The following is a 17024-nucleotide window of genomic DNA, read 5'->3' on the forward strand; positions in this document are numbered from 1 at the left end:
GATGTTGAGCATCATTTCATGTCCTGATTGACCGTCTGTGTATTCTTATTTGGAGAAATGTCTGTTCACGTGCTTTGCCTACTTTTTAACTGGGCTGTTTATCTCTTGTTATTAAGCTATAAGAGCTCTTTGTATTCCAGATGCTAGATCCTTATCAGATCTGTGATTTGTAACTATTTTCTCCCATTCTGTGGGTTATCTTTTTACTTTCTTGATAGTGTGCTTTCTATAAAATTTTTTAATTATGGTAAAATCACATTTATTTTCTCTTTTGTTACTTTTGGTGTCATAGCTGAGAAATTGTTGCCAAATCAAGACCACAAAAAATTGAGGAGGTGAGTGCAGTGCCTCACACCTGTAATCCCAGCACTTTGGGAAGCCAAGGATCACTTGAGCCCAGGAGTTAGGAGCAGCCTAGACAACATGGTAAAACCCCATCTCTACAAAAAGTAGACAAATTAGCCTCGTGTGGTGGTGCCCGCCTACAGACCCGGCCACTCAAGAGGTTTGAGGTGACAGGATTGCTTGAGCCTGGGAGGTTAAGGCTGCAGTGAGCTCTGATCGAGCCACTGCACTCCATCCTGGGCAGCAGAGTGAGACCCGAGACCCTGTCTCAAAAAAAGAAAATAAAATACCACTATGTATTCTCCCAAAAGTTTTATAGTTTTAGCTCGTATGTTTCAGTCTTTGACCCATTTTGGGCCTGGAATGGTAGCTGGCACATAGTAGCCAAACGATAGCATTATGATTATAATGATCATCATTAATACTGATCCAGTCCTAGGAATGAATCCCAAGGAGATGATTTTTAGGGAAGATATGCATTAAGAGGTTTATCACAAACCATGGTACTTCTCAAGGCAAAAAGAAAAAGAAGAGGCTTATCACATTATTGAGTTTTATTTAGCTATGGTAATGCCTTAGTAGATGTATTTCCTGAAAGAGTGAAGGAGTTTCGTCCTTTAGAGATACACAGAAATACCTACAAATGAAATGATATCACGCCTGGGATTTGGTGTTGTTGAAGATGGGGAATAGGTGCATCAGGTGATGTATACGTGTGGTTTCATCGAAAGGTGACTCTTGGGCTGAGTTTTGAAGCATGAACAGGAGATTACCAAGCAGGTGTAGGTGAGGTTGGCAGGAATTTCTGACAGGGCACAGCTTAGACAGAAACACAGAGAAACTAAAAGGGCACGTGAAGTCTAGAGAGCAGCAGGCATTTATGCAGCACCTGCTGGTGCCACGCTCAGTGCGCAATGGAGAGCCAGAGAGCCGGAGGCCCTGCCCTGTGAGCCCCTGTCCGGAGTCCACATTCACTCTGTGCTACAGAGGCCGGTAGAGCTAAGAGGGTGTCAGAGAAGGCTTCTCTGAGGAGGCGGTTCTGGAAATGAGTGGGTTTCATGAGGAAGATGGGATATGGGATCCAGCAGAAGAAACCACATGTGTGAAAGTCTGGGGGGATGAGAAGGTTTGAAAGACGGTGGAATGATGGGCTGAACTGGGCCTGGGGGATGGGAGGGGCAGAGGCCAGGGCTGTGAGACCAGAGGTTAGAATTTCATGCTTTCTTTGTCCCACGGTCTTTGGAAGCCGTCCAAAGACACGGGATGGTGAGCGTGTGGGAGAGGAGCGATGGGTTTGGATTTGTGTTCCTGCCCAAATCTCATATGGAATTGTAATCCCCACTGTTGGGCGAGGCCCTGGTGGGAAGCGACCAGATCATGGGGCAGATTTCCCCCTTGCTGTGCTCATGGTAGTGAGTGAGTTCTCATGAGATCTGGTTGTTTAAAAGTGTGTAGCACCTCCCCCTTCTCTCTCTCTTCCTGCTCCGGTCATGTGAAGATGTGCCTGCTTTTTTCCCTTGCCTTCTGCATTATTAAAAGTTTCCTGAGGCCTCCCCAGCCAAGCTACTTGTACAGCCTGCAAAACTGTGAGCCAGTTAAACCTTCTTTCTTTATAAATTACCCAGTGTCAGGTATTTCTTAATAGCGGTGAAAGAATGGATTCATACAAGGCGTGTAGGTGGATACCGAGTCCTGGAGCACTGGCATTTGCAGAGTGGATGAGAGTAGGGGGATCCACGCCCTGGGCTGTCCAGAGATGGTCTCCTGAGGCGGAAACTGATGAACCCTCCCGGGCGCAGCACAGACTCGTTGGAGAGCCCAGGTGCAGTGGACACCAGACAGGATCAAACTGAAGAGTGGAGGGTATGACGGACCAGGAAGGGCACGCAGAAGTCAGGGAAAGCACCGCGCACGGGAGAGTCACGCACAGCCTGCCCCTGAGAGGCATCCAGGAAGCAGGAGCAGGATCCGGGCTGTGGGTAGGGCTGGTGCACTGAATGCTGGGAACTTGAAAATGCAACAACCACAATTGTTAAGGATCAGTAGAAAGTTTGGAAAATGTAAGAAATTCACTCAAGGCCAGGCAAAGTGTAATTCCAGAGCTTTGGGAGGCCGAGGCAGGGGAAACGCTTGGAACCAGGAGTTCAGGACCAGCCTGGGCAGCATAACTGTCTCTATTTAAAAAAAAAAAAAAAAAAAAAATCAATCAACAGGCATGGTGTCATGCACCTGTAGCCTGTAGTCCCAGCTACTCAGGATACTGAGGCAAGTGGATCACTTGCACCTGGGAGGTCCAGCCTGCAGTGAGCTCGGATCGCACCACAACCTGGCTGATAGAGCAAGCCTATGTTCCAGAAAACGAAAGAAATTCACCCAGAAGCTAATCATAAAAACAACTTTCTGTGCAGGCCAGCACAAGTCAGTTGTTTGTCAGTTGCCATCAGCCCCTGCACAGTGCAGCACAAGGGATGGTGGTGTCACCCTTCACAGATGAGGAAGCAGGAGCCCCGCTCATTGCAGGGAACACCAGCTGAGGCCAGGGCAGGGCGTGGCCGGGCTGAGACACAGGATCTGGCCTCAGACACCTTTTTCTTGTCAGCTCCAGTCTTCACTCTGTGTCACTGGCCCCAGCAAGCCTGAGTGTGGGCAGAGACCACGGAATACAGCTGGTCTGTACCATGAAACACCAGTGCAAGCATTATCTCATTGACACTGGGAAGGCCCCAAAGTGCAAGGATTGAGGATATTTTTACAGATGATGGAATCCAGAAAGTATCAGAATATAGAGCTGACCTTTTAATTCAGCTGTGACAAGTTGTAAAACTCTGCATTGAATGTGGGGCTATTGAGATGGATGGCGTGTGGCATGATTTTGTTGTTCTCCTATGCCTGACAGATGGTTAAACTTCAGGAAGTATTTAAGGCATTTTATCTTGGAAAGCACAGTGGTCGAAAACTTCAGTGGCAAACTACTTTGGGACATGCTGTTTTAAAAGCGGAGTTTAAAGAAGTAAGTTCTTTGTTTATTTTTTATTGTTAATATGTTAATAGAATTTTTTATTGTTACTAGACTTCGGTAGCAAAAAAGGAAAGAGTGTTTCACTTTAATTCACCAGCTTTTATATGTCAATAAAATTAATAACAGTTAAAGGGTTAATATTCCAATCAATAAAAATTCTTAAGAAACCAATCCATAGAAAACCATTTACCTATTAAAAAAAAAGAGAGAATGTGAAGAGGCAACTCATAAAAGCAAAATTGAAAAAAATTAATATCCATGAAGATGCATTACACTTCTCTGCAAAACAAAGGGCTTCAAAGTAAAATACAGTAAGATACCACTTTTTGACTAAGAGATTTGATGAAGCCTAAAAAACAGAGAAAACCAGATTCTTGCCCACTGCTGGAAGAAGCACAAACTGTAGTGAGCTTTTGGAAGGGCAGTTTGGCATTGTGAACTTTGGCAACACTGCCGAATTGTTGCCTTAGTTTCAACTCTAGGAACTCATCTTAATAAGATATTTTCACGGATTAATGAATAAGAATAGTTGTTGCAGTGCTGGGTTTTTTTGTTGTTGTTGTTGTTTTTTTTTTTGAGACGCAGTCTCGCTCTGTCGCCCAGGCTGGAGTGCAGTGGCGCATTCTCGGCTCACTGCAAGCTCCGCCTCCCGGGTTTATGCCATTCTCCTGCCTCAGCCTCCCGAGTAGCTGGGACTACAGGTGCCCGCCATCACGCCCAGCTAGTTTTTTGTATTTTTAGTAGAGAGAGGGTATCACTGTGTGGGCCAGGATGGGATGGTCTCGATCTCCTGACCTCGTGATCCGCCCGCCTTGGCCTCCCAAAGTGCTGGGATTACAGGCGTGAGCCACCGGGCCCGGCTGCAGTGCTGTTTTTATGAGTGGTTATTTAAGAGGGGAGATTGCATACAATGGACTGATCAATGAAAAGAGCTTATCATGAAACAGGGCAATTACATACACTAAGCAAAAACGTTATAAAATTCCTATTTTTCATAGCTGTTATATTAATAATAAACTTATCTGTACATTATGAAGTAAGTTATACATACCAACTTTATATATATTATTGTAGAGAGTCATATACCGAAAACCATATATACTCTTCCTTAAGGTATTAGGAAGGTTAATTTCTGTTATCCCCAGTTTTTGCCTTACTTGCTGACTTTAGTTGAACTTGAGCTCCGCAGGGTCTGTACCAGCAGCGCCAACTGCGGCTCTCTCCAGGTATGCAGGAAGGGCTTGTTGCGGGCTCGCGATGAGTCAGGGCTGAGTCCTCAGAGGGAGCCCCCGACTGCCACTCGACCTCTCACGTGCCTCTCGCGGGTCTGACCCAGAGGCATGTGGCAAGTTGCTGCAGCAGGAACTGCTGAATAGAAAAGGAGATCATTGCCCGGGCGCAGTGGCTCAATCCTGTAATCCCAGCACTTTGGGAGGCCGAGACGGGCAGATCACGAGGTCAGGAGATGGAGACCATCCTGGCTAACACGGTGAAACCCCGTCTCTACTAAAAAAATACAAAAAACTAGCCGGGCGAGGTGGTGGGCACCTGTAATCCCAGCTACCCGGGAGGCTGAGGCAGGAGAATGGCGTGAATCTGGGAGGCGGGGCTTGCAGTGAGTCGAGATTGCACCACTGCACTCCAGCCTGGGCGACAGAGCGAGACTGCATCTCAAAAAAAAAAAAAATCAGCCGGGCGCGGTGGCTCAAGCCTGTAATCCCAGCACTTTGGGAGGCCGAGACGGGCGGATCACGAGGTCAGGAGATCGAGACCATCCTGGCTAACACAGTGAAACCCCGTCTCTACTAAAAATACAAAAACTTAGCCGGGCGAGGTGGCAGGCGCCTGTAGTCCCAGCTACTCGGGAGGCTGAGGCAGGAGAATGGCATGAACCTGGGAGGCGGAGCTTGCAGTGAGCTGAGATCCGGCCACTGCACTCCAGCCTGGGTGACAGAGCAAGACTCCGTCTTAAAAAAAAAAAAAAAAAAAAAAAAAAAAATCTAATTTTTCTAAGATTGTACACGCACAGCTTCAAAGGTGTGATGAGGCCTTCTCTTCCAGGGGAAGAAGGAATTCCAGGTGTCCCTCTTCCAGACACTGGTGCTCCTCATGTTCAACGAGGGAGATGGCTTCAGCTTTGAGGAGATAAAAATGGCCACGGGGATAGGTATGAAAACCGCAGAGTGCATGGCTCCATGAGTTGTTCTTAAAGCATGTGTTTGTTTTAAGATAAGACATAGACTTGGTAGCATGATTTGTTTACTGTTGTTGAGTCTCATTCATGTAAAGCCAACCTCTGCGTTTGCTTCCCCTTCAGAGGATAGTGAATTGCGCAGAACGCTGCAGTCCCTGGCCTGTGGCAAAGCGCGTGTGCTGATTAAAAGTCCCAAAGGAAAGGAAGTGGAAGACGGAGACAAGTTCATTTTTAATGGAGAGTTCAAGCACAAGTTGTTTAGAATAAAGATCAATCAAATTCAGATGAAGGAAACTGTATGTATAAACTTTTTCTTTTTACTTATAGGGTGTTTAGCAAGGAGCCATTTGTTTTTGTAGTAATGTTTTTGACTGTTGTTAGAGGCCTGAAGCACATTTCTAAGATAATCTAATTGGGCTATGTAATGTTTATAAGAGTACTCATTTTCACGTCGCTTTCATTAACTTTACATTCTCAGTAGGAAAGAAAATCAGATAAAAAGCCACTTAATGTTACTCCTATTCACAGACAAATTGTGTGCTAAGCCAGAACTTCCCATGGTCATAGGGTTTCGAAAATTATCCACACTTTCTATGGTAATAGAATCTGATATGGTTCACTCGTGGTGGTGTGCGTTCTGTGGGTCTGGATAAATGTATAATGTTATGTATACAGCATTATAGGATCACACAGGAGTTTCATTGCCCAAAAAACTCTCTTACGTTCTGTCACTGTATCCCTGTCTCCCTCTGAGCCCCTGGCAACCCCTGACCCTGTCACCATCACCATAGTTTTGCCCTTTCCTGAGTGCCATACAGTTGGAGTCACAGTGTGTAGCCTTTTCAGATTGGCTTCTTTTATTTAGCAGAATGCATTTAAGGTTCACCATATCTTTTCATGGCTGGGTAACTCTGCTTTTGGCACTGAAGGATTCTCCATTGTCTGGATGCATCACAACTTATCCCTTCACCTACTGAAGGACATCTGGTTGCCTCCAACACTTTTGGTGATGATGACTAAAGCTGCTATAAACATTTCTGTGCAGGTTTTAACTCCTTTGAGGGTGCAACTTTTATAGTGGGCAGAAGTGAGAAGGTCTCTCGGTTCCTTCTCCTGAAGATAACCACTATTGCCCTTTTTGTTTGTGGTCACAGCCTTTTTCTGTGGTGTAAGTATATGTAAACTTTTTTTTAAATGGGATCACTACGCAAGGCACAGTGGCATGCAGCCATAGTCTCAGCTACTCCAGAGTGTCGCTTGAGCCCGGGAGTTTGAGGCCAGCCTGAGCAATGCAGTGAGACCCCCAACTCTACAAAAGAAAAAACACCTGGGGTCACTGTATATATGGCGCCTGTCAGGGCCTCGTGTAGCCAGTTTTCGTGCTGATCACAGTCTTCTCCTGGCCAGGACTTGTTGCAGGAGCAGAGTGCTGGTTGTGTAGACCCACCAGGGCTGGCAGTGCCCTCGGCCACAGGCACTAACATTCCTCCACCGCCCCTCCTGAAAATAAGATTACGTTCAACACCTTGGCACAGACATTTCTGTGCACTTGTTAGATGGTTTCTTTAGTGTGATCATTGCTCTGGAGCTGCTGGGTAAAATAATGTGTCCTTTTATTAGTTTGACTGCTCTTTTCCAAGTTGAAGTCTGGCAGATTTCACCCGAGCACAGTGTCTGCCCCCACTTCCCCCTGTCCTCCCTGTTCCCAGCAGCCCAGAGATCGTTTGTTGCCGTTTTCATTTTGATTTCTGATTTCTTTCAGCATCTTTCTACCACTCCGTAGTTTATACAAATTATATAATCTTTCTAATGCTCCATTTCTCATATTTAAAATAGACATACTACTACCTCAAGTTGTGAGAATTAAATGAATTGTTTGCCACACACCTGTAAGCACTTCATAAATGTTGATGTCGATTTTTATGCTTAGCCATTTGTATTTTTCTTTTTTTAATTGCTCTTCAAGTCATGTACATTTGTTATAGTGTTCTTTCTCTTACGGATTAGGTGGTTTTCTTTATATATTAAGGATATTAATGCTTTGTTCCTTTTTTTTTTTTTTTTTTTGGAGTTTCACTCTGTCGTCCAGTCTGGAGTGCAGTGGTACAATCTCGGCTCACTGCAACCTCCGTCTCCCAGGTTCAAGCGATTCTCCTGTCTCAGCCTCTCGAGTAGCTGGGACTATAGGCACGTGCCACCACACTCAGCTAGGTTTCATATTTTTAGTAGAGATGGGGTTTTACCGTGTTGGCCAGGCTGGTCTCGAACTCCTGACCTCAGGTGAGTCACCCATGGCCCCCCAAGGTGCTGAGATTACAGGCGTGAGCCACCATGGCCAGCCTGCATTGTCATTTTTGACAGATAATTTTGTTGTTCTTAGTGGGGTTTTTTTCACATAACAGTTTTTAAGTTCTCAAATACAGTCTCCTTTTCTTTTATGGTTTCTGACTTAACGTGTAATGCTGTATTAGGCCATTCTTGTATTGCTATAAGGAAATACCTGAAACTGGGTAATTTATAAAGAAGAGAAGTTTAATTGGCTCAGGGTTCGGCAGGCTGTGGGAAGCATGGCACCAGCATCACCTCAGCTTCTAATGAGGCCTCAGGAAGTTTCTAATCATGGCGGAAGGTGCAAGGGGAGCAGGTGTCTCACATGGCAAAAGCATGAGCAAGAACAGGGAGGGAGGTGCCCAACATGTTTAAATAACCAGATCTCACTACCGAGGAGGGCGGCCCAAGCCATTCGTGGGACCTGCCCCCATGTCCCAGTCACCTCCCACCAGGCCCCATCTCTAACACTGGAGACCACATTTCAGCATGAGATTTGGAGGGGACACATATTCAAAACCATATCACAGACCTAAGAGAGAAATTCCCTTAACCAGATTTTTAAAAAGCATTTCTACTATGTTATTTTTCTAGAAGTTTTTACATTTAAATCTTTATTTTCATGTTGCAGAAATTATTTTAGTATCTGAAAACAGTTTAATTACCCCCATCCTTTCCAAAACCAAATTTGAAATATCATCCTTGCACATTATTTGAATTATCACCTTATTATGTATCAAATTCATATAGGTCAGTTTCTCAATTCTCTTCTATAAATTCTGTATCTATTTCATAGCCAGCCATTTGTTTTGTTTTGTTTTTTGAGACAGTGTCGCCCAGGCTGGTGTGCAGTGGTGTGATCATAGCTCATTGCAGCCTCAACCTCTTGGGCTCAAGCGATCCTTCCACCTCAGCCTCAGGCATGTGCCACCGCGCCCAGCTAATTTTTTGTATTTTTTGTAGAGATGAGGCCTTGCCATCTTACCCAGGCTGGTCTTGAACTCCTGGGCTCAAGCAATCCTCCTACATTGACCCCCCAAATTGCTGGTATTACAGCCGTGAGCCACCACGCCTGGCACCAAGTTCTTTTAATTAATGTAGCTGTTCCTATAACTTTATTCTTCCAGTGAACTTCACAATAATTATATCATGCCTTTACTCCCCCAAATAAGAACATTGACATTTTTAATCCATATTGCATTAAATTAATTTGCAGAGGTTTTATCTTTGTCATATTAAATCTTCTGATTCATACATATGTGTATATATATAAATATATACAAATGTTTTCTCTTTCTCAGAACTTCCTAGTTTTCTTCTGTAAGTCTTGCATATTTCTTGCTAGTCATAAATTTTCGTTCATTCAACAAATAACTTATTGATCATCTGTGGTGGCCCAGGTCCTCTGAAGCACTGAGAATTCATCCATTAACAATAAAGAATAAATCTTTGTTTCTAGGAGTGTTCTGTCTTTTCCAGCAGAGAGGTAGCAGAGGATCACAGACATTGACTAACTTGTAAAAGTAGAGGAAAATGTTAGGATAGAGAAGTGCAGGAGAGTCTAATTAAATACTGTTGTCAGCGAACGCTTTCCTGAATAAGTGACTAGCTTTGCTCAGGAACTGAAAGAAGGCCTCTGGCTGCAGCGTCATTGCCAAAAGGGGAAGCTGAGCCACACAGGCCTGATCAGGCAGCCACAGCCGGACCCTCTGAAGATGGCTCAGACCTGTGAAGCATTTGGAAAACCACTAGAGTTTTAAGCAAGACAGTCTAATGAAATGCTGATACCTTATAAAGGGGACCTTTTTTCTTTACATTTCTGATGGTTTTTATCAGAATGTGTGTATTAATGCTATTTGTCTTTGTATATTTATTTTATTTCCAGCCACTTTACAAAACTCTTTAGCTTTGAAAGTTTTTCTCTTGATTTTCTTGGATTTTCCAGCTCAGCTACAAATAATGATCGTTTTGTCTGCACCTTTTCGATATACCTCTTTAGTCTGTTCTTGTATTGCATAGTTAGAACCTCTAATGTTTTTAAGGAATAGCAGTACTGCTAAGCTTCCTAATTTTATCTCTAGTTCAGAGGGTATTAACTTTTTGGGGGTCATGGATCCTGTTGAAAATGTGGTGAAAGCTTGGAGTCTCTCCCATCCTGAAGCATACTTGCCTCATATGTATGCATGGACCTTCCGCCAACCCTCATTTCAACTGCAGATCCCCATCAGGTTCCTATTTGACTAAGATTAAGTTGTCTCTAGTATTTGCTGTTTGTTTCTGATAACCATGTTTTATCATGTTCAGATTCTTTCCTTTTTTATTCATCCTTGTATGCTAATATTTGTTTTAAATCAAAAAATCAATTTTCAATTTTATCATGCCTTTTCAGCATCTATCTAGATGGTCATATAATCTAACCTTTCAGCTGTTACAATGCTCTCACTTATATTCACAGATTTCCTAATGTTGATCAACACTTACATTTCTGGAGTATATCCTGGTGGCCATTATGCTTTGTTTTGTTTACTGTGCTGCTAGTTTTAATCTACATCATACATAGAGTTGTTACAGCTTTCTTATAAGGAAAATAACTTCTAAAAATATTTTTCAAGTTTTGGTTTTGGAGTTTTGCTATTCTGGGAATGTACATTTTACTAGAACAAATAAACATGCTTAATAAAGTAGGATTCATCCAATGTCTGACCTTTCTTTGCATCAGAAAAACATTTCTCATCAAATTTGTTAACATCAAATCATGAATATTGAAATACAGACCAGGCGTGGTGGCTCATGCCTGTAATCCCAACACTTTGGGAGGCCAAGGTGGGCGGATCCCCTGAGGTCAGGAGTTCAAAACCAGCCTGGCCAACATAGTGAAACCCTGCCTCTACAAAAATACAAAAAGTAGCCAGGCATGACAGTGGGTACCTGTAATCCCAGCTACTCGGGAGGCTGAGGCGAGAGAATCGCTTGATCCCAGGAGGCGGAGGTTGCAGTGAGCCGAGATCATGCCATTGCACTCTAGCTCAGACGACTTAGTGAGACTCCGTCTCAAAAAAAAAATAAAGAAAAAGAAAATGTATCTTTACACTTAACGTTTTTTTTGTTTTTTGTACAGGTTGAGGAACAAGTTAGCACCACTGAGAGAGTGTTTCAGGATAGACAATATCAGATTGATGCTGCTATCGTCAGAATAATGAAGATGAGAAAGACTCTTGGTCATAATCTTCTAGTTTCTGAATTATATAATCAGCTGAAATTTCCAGTAAAGGTAAATGTAACATTAGCATAATTAAATTTGTAGTATTTGCTAAACAAGTGACAAAGCATGTTTAATTCTCACTATGTTCAGTCCTGTCATTTGACCTGCATTATTCATGATCATTCGTGTATACATTGAATGTAAAAAACTGGCAAATGTGAAGCTCTTTATTCCAGGTGTTGTTCATCACTGCTGTAGAAATGATAGAACCCGGCCGGGCGCGGTGGCTCAAGCCTGTAATCCCAGCACTTTGGGAGGCCGAGACGGCTGGATCACGAGGTCAGGAGATCGAGACTATCCTGGCGAACACAGTGAAACCCCGTCTCTACTAAAACTACAAAAAAAAAAGTAGCCGGGCGAGGTGGCAGGCGCCTGTGGTCCCAGCTCCTTGGGAGGCTGAGGCAGGAGAATGGCGTGAACCCGGGAGGCGGAGCTTGCAGTGAGCTGAGATCCGGCCACTGCACTCCAGCCTGGGCGACAGAGCGAGACTCCGTCTCAAAAAAAAAAAAAAAAAGAAATGATAGAACCCTGAAACTGTCCTTCCCAGGGATGGCGCGTGCTCCTTCATATTTTCAGGAAGAGAAGAGGTAGATGGGACATGGAAAGCCGAACACTTTTCTCATAGTAGTAGCTGTCAGGGTTACGTCACAATATTTTAGAGAAATGATAACAATAACTAATTTATTCAGCGTTTACAGGCTATACCGCGTTTTCCACCATGGTAGTAATAGTCCACTGTTGCTGTTGCTTATGAAAGTCAGCCCAGACCTGTCAACCCACGTTGTATTTTCAGAACAGATTTACTGTCCTACTACGTGTGAGATGCAGGATAAGCCGGGAAAGTATTATGAAATGTTTTTTACACGTATTTATCAACCCAGGAAATACTGAACTCTGATGACGCCTGGCCTCTCAGGAACTGGACCAGCCACACCTGCTTTGGAGGGAAAGTCCCCAGATTCCATGTTGTGCAGTTTGAGCCTCCCATTCTGTCAAGGGAATAAAGTTGAGATGCACTAAATAGTCGAACACTTAAAGAGTCTGGTGTGCCGGGCGCGGTGGCTCAAGCCTGTAATCCCAGCACTTTGGGAGGCCGAGACGGGCGGATCACGAGGTCAGGAGATCAAGACCATCCTGGCTAACACGGTGAAACCCCGTCTCTACTAAAAAATACAAAAAAAAACTAGCCGGGCGAGGTGGCGGGCGCCTGTAGTCCCGGCTACTCGGGAGGCTGAGGCAGGAGAATGGCGGGAACCCGGGAGGCGGAGCTTGCAGTGAGCTGAGATCCGGCCACAGCACTCCAGCCTGGGTGACAGAGCGAGACTCTGTCTCAAAAAAAAAAAAAAAAAAAAGAGTCTGGTGGAAGTGCCACTGTCCATCAGCCCGCATTTGCCCCCTTCCCTGCAGAGGTGAGGTGCCGTCCTCAGGGCCCTGCACAGCTCCAGAGCACCGTCGGGGAAACTGCCCCTTCCTCCCACCACTGCAAACAACCAGGCTCAGTGCAAAGCGGAAGGCGAGCAAGGGTGGAGTGTGGCCAACCAGGGCGCCCGCTCTGCTGTCATGGTTAGTTGGGTTTTCAGCCACCTTTTTTTTTTGAGACGGAGTCTTGCTGTCCCCCAGGATGGAGTGCAGTGGCGCGATCTCGGCTCACTGTAACCTCCGCCTCCCAGGTTCAAGCAATTCTCCTGCCTCAGCCTCCTGAGTAGCTGGGATTACAGGCACCTGCCACCACACCCGGCTGAATTTGTATTTTTAGTAGAGAGGGGGTTTCCCCATGTGGTCAGGCTGGTCTCAAACTCCTGACCTCGTGATCCGCCTGCCTCGGCTTCCCAAAGTGCTGGGATTACAGGCGTGAGCCACTACGCCAGCCTCAGCCACATCTTGTAAAATGTGTGGCTTACGGCTGAATAGAAGGTTAAGTTTGTTTGGAAAATAGAGGGTCTCCCTTGTATAGGGAGAGCCTTGCACATAAGTGTTCACACAGATTTGCTTCCTAATATAGCAGAGCTGGAGTGGCTGTTCCCTCTGGGCAGAGACGAGCTATGGCTGTGGATTCGTCTACTCAGTCACCTACTTTTAGTGCAGGAACTAAACATGTCTATGTTTCACTTACATAGACATGGCATGGCAATAACAATATAAATACATAAGAGTGAAAATACAGGCTGGGTACACTGCCTCACGTCAGTGACCCCAGCACTTCGGCAGCTGAGGCAGGCGGATTGATTGAGCCCAGGAATTTGAGACCAGCCTGGACAACATAATAAGACCCCTTCTCTACAAAAAATAAAGTTAGCCAGGCCTGGTGGTGTGCAGCCCGTGGTGCCAGCTACTGGGGAGGCTGAAGCATGAAGATTGCTTGAGTCCAGGAGGTGGAGGCTGCAGTGAGCTGAGATCACACCACTGCACTCCAGCCTAGGCAGCAAAATGAGACCCCATCTCAAAATAAATAAAATAAAATAAAATACGGTACTTAGGCAGAAGCATCCTTACAAAGGATAAAAGTGTCCCAAGAAGACATGATGAGATTTTCCTTTCTAAAAACAAAAATGTGTTGTGATCGGGTCTGCCTTGCTTATGTGCTCTTACTGATGGCAGATGATGTATGTACATTTCACAAATTTCACATTTCCCTCAGGAAGCCACACTCTGACCATAAACTCACATAGACACTTTTTTTTAATCAAGAGATAACGTTAACTTTGTCTTTGAAATGGAAAGTTTTATTCATTTTATAAATATGTGTATAATTATAAATGATTTTCATATAAATATTTGTATATATATATTTCTGTAATTATAGTTATATACTTCCTGCATATACCCCTTGTTTGTAAACGTTTGTAAATTTAATGCGACTATAATTAGGGGCGTTTCATTTTTCTTTTTTAGCCTGGAGATTTGAAAAAGAGAATTGAATCTCTGATAGACAGAGACTATATGGAGAGAGACAAAGACAATCCGAATCAGTACCACTACGTGGCCTGACACATCTGCACACGGTTCCCCTTCAGGAAACACTAGAATGTACCCTCAGAGCAGGAAGCACACCTGTGCCATTTCTGGGACTCTGATTGATCCAGCTGTGGACATTGGAAGGCGAAGGAAGGGAGGTGGCTCCTGGGTCATCCTTCACAAGGCTCAAGACTTCAACCGGCAGATGTATCTTTTTCCCTCCAGTTTTTCCTCTAGTTCTTTTAGGCATTTAAATTGTTTCTGTTACTCTGTGCAAAATAACTTTGAGATTGGACAAGAAGATATTGCTAAAGAGAAGTTCCTTTAAAAGGTCTTGTTCTTGTGTCAAAAAGCTGAAAGTTTGGTTTGTTCTTGTGTGTGATCATGAATGCACAATGAAGAAGACCCTAGATGCTGCATTTTTTAGCTCTGAAGATTCCTTAGGTATCCCTGAAGACAGCTCGCTCAGATGACCAGCATTTAGAGTGAAAACAAGGGCCCTTCGTGGGGGAGCATGAGAAAGAGCCAGGGTTCAAAGCTGGCGAATGGTGGTGCATCCTAGCCACTGGCCTCTCTGTGTTTCCTGTATTTCCAAAAGTTATAAACTTTGATGGCTGATTTTTTGTAAGTCAGGTTTCTGAGTGAGCTCCCTGACGTGCCAAGGCCATGGTGTCCGCCCTGCTGCGTCTGTTCATTTCAGCTGAGTTGCTTGTGAATCTCTGTTTTAGGGTTTGGGGCTAGCGTGTTTGTGTTTCCATTCTAAGATTGAGTCTGGCAGTCCCTGTTTTTTTGCATTGGGGTAACTGCTCTTTGATTTTTTTTAATTGCAGTATTTGTATGATTGCAATAATAAAGTTTGGTTTGGTTTTTACAGTCATGCGCAGGGAGGATCCTTGTTCTCTGCTGTCAACTGTAAAAAGTTTATGGAGACTTAAAGTCTTGATGTTGTGAAGCAGAGGTTATTTTGTGGAAAGATTAAAAGGATTTTGTTGGTACCTGGTTTTGTGTTGTGTATATATACATGAGGTTGAACAGTGAAAGGAAAGTTCAGTAGTGATGTTAGAAGGGTAACTATGACAAAGATACTTTTGAGATAACATTTAAAAGTACTTTATATTTTACATAATAGCATGTTTCATTTTGATTAAAAGCTACCAAAGGAATTTTGATCATGGCCTAAGTGTTTAAAGCAATATTTTCTGGAATATACCGAGTTTATATAATTTGATTTTGTGCTAAATTATTAAAAGAGTCTCTTTTTGAAACATGCGGGTGGGTTTCCATATTAAAATCCTCACTCTTTAATAGTCATTTCTATCTTTGAGAATTTTCATTTATGAGTTCCATGATATGTGGTCTAAGAAAGACCAAACAGATTTCTATTTTTATTTCTTATATTTTAAGTTCGTTGTGTCTAGAGATTGTTAATATTGTAATTTAATGTAGACTTACATTGAATAAAATTAGTTTAATTGGCTTTAAAATTACATTAATAAAACTTTGTGATATGCAAACGACACATACTTCATAACTCTTTAGCAGCTTTGACTACTAGTGCACTAGGCAGAAGTCGGAGCAGGGAGCACCTGTCCCCTCTCAAGTGATGATTCTTTGCTGGCCACCTCTACCACAAAATACCAATGAGGCCAGGTAGTGACAAATGGGTCTTTTTTACCTGGATGATTCGTTGTGCTGTGCCTTTAATTTGTTGCATTTGGGCACAGTGGCTCATGCCTGTGGTCCCAACTAGGAGGGCAAGATGGGACGATCGTTTGAGCCTGAGTTCTAGACCATCCTGGGCACCATAGGGAGATCCTGTTTCCATTTTAGTTTATTTATGTGTTTGGTTTTTTTTTTTTTTTTTTTTTTTTGAGACGGAGTCTCGCTGTGTCGCCCAGGCTGGAGTGCAGTGGCCAGATCTCAGCTCACTGCAAGCTCCGCCTCCCGGGTTTATGCCATTCTCCTGCCTCAGCCTCCCGAGTAGCTGGGACCACAGGCGCCCGCCACCTCGCCCGGCTAATTTTTTGTATTTTTAGTAGAGACGGGGTTTCACCGAGTTAGCCAGGATGGTCTCGATCTCCTGACCTCGTGATCCACCCGCCTCGGCCTCCCAAAGTGCTGGGATTACAGGCTTGAGCCACCGCGCCCGGCGTGTTTGTTTATTTTTAATTGAGGTGGAGTCTCGCTCTGTTGCCCAAGCTGGAGTGCAATGGTGCAATCTCAGCTCACTGCACCCTCCGCCTCCTGGGTTCAAGCAATTCTCCCACCTCAGTCTCCCCAGTAGCAGGGTTTAGAGGCACCTGCCGTCATGCCTGGCTAATATTTGTATTTTTGTAGAGGTGGGGTTTCACCATGTTGGCCAGGCTGGTCTTGAACTCCTAACCTCAGGTGATCTGCCTGCCTCGGCCTCCCAAAGTGCTGGGATTACAGGCGTGAGCTATTGCGCCCAGCCTGCCTATTTCTGTTTTATAAAAGAAAGGAAAATCTATTTATATCTATTCTTTTATTTAGCAGTAGTTAATATTTTATTGTTAAAGGTCAGGGTGGTGAAACAAGTAGTGTAGAGGAAATAATTGAAAAAGAAATGGCACTTAGACAAAAATACTGTAAAAGTGGAAAGGAAAAGGTGAAATTATTTGCAGATTGGATGATTGCATACCCAGGTCATCTAAGAGGAGCAAATGAAAAGCTATGACTGAAGAAAGAATTCACCAAGTTAACTGTACACAAAATTAACAAAAAGTCAGTAGCTTTCCTATAAATACAGACTATCATGGAGGGTCATTTTTTATTTTTATTTAGAGACAGGGTCCTAACTGTCACCCAGACGGGAGTGCAGTGGCATCATCATGGCTCACGGCAGCCTCGACCTTCTGGGCTCAAACAATCCTCTCCTCAGCCTCCTGAGTGGCTGGGCCTAC

The 17024-nt window shown here is 44.0% G+C and overlaps 1 protein-coding gene across 7 annotated transcripts in view; it reads left to right on the forward strand.

The window, feature by feature from the left end:
* Positions 1–15617, forward strand: part of CUL4A (cullin 4A) — a 58592-nt gene extending 42975 nt beyond the window's left edge. For all 7 annotated transcript variants that reach the window (XR_012426602.1, XM_015439556.4, XM_045377534.3 and 4 more), the window contains 5 exons: positions 3242–3355; positions 5426–5531; positions 5682–5854; positions 11005–11157; positions 14041–15617. Coding sequence is in view for 6 of the 7 variants with exons in the window: in XM_015439556.4 (XP_015295042.1) it covers positions 3242–3355; positions 5426–5531; positions 5682–5854; positions 11005–11157; positions 14041–14136 (642 nt within the window). In the remaining variant the exon portion in view is untranslated. The remainder of the gene's footprint in view (positions 1–3241; positions 3356–5425; positions 5532–5681; positions 5855–11004; positions 11158–14040) is intronic.
* Positions 15618–17024: the final 1407 nt, after the last annotated feature.

Source organism: Macaca fascicularis, chromosome 17 (assembly GCF_037993035.2).
Source record: "Macaca fascicularis isolate 582-1 chromosome 17, T2T-MFA8v1.1".
Classification (NCBI taxonomy): domain Eukaryota; kingdom Metazoa; phylum Chordata; class Mammalia; order Primates; family Cercopithecidae; genus Macaca; species Macaca fascicularis.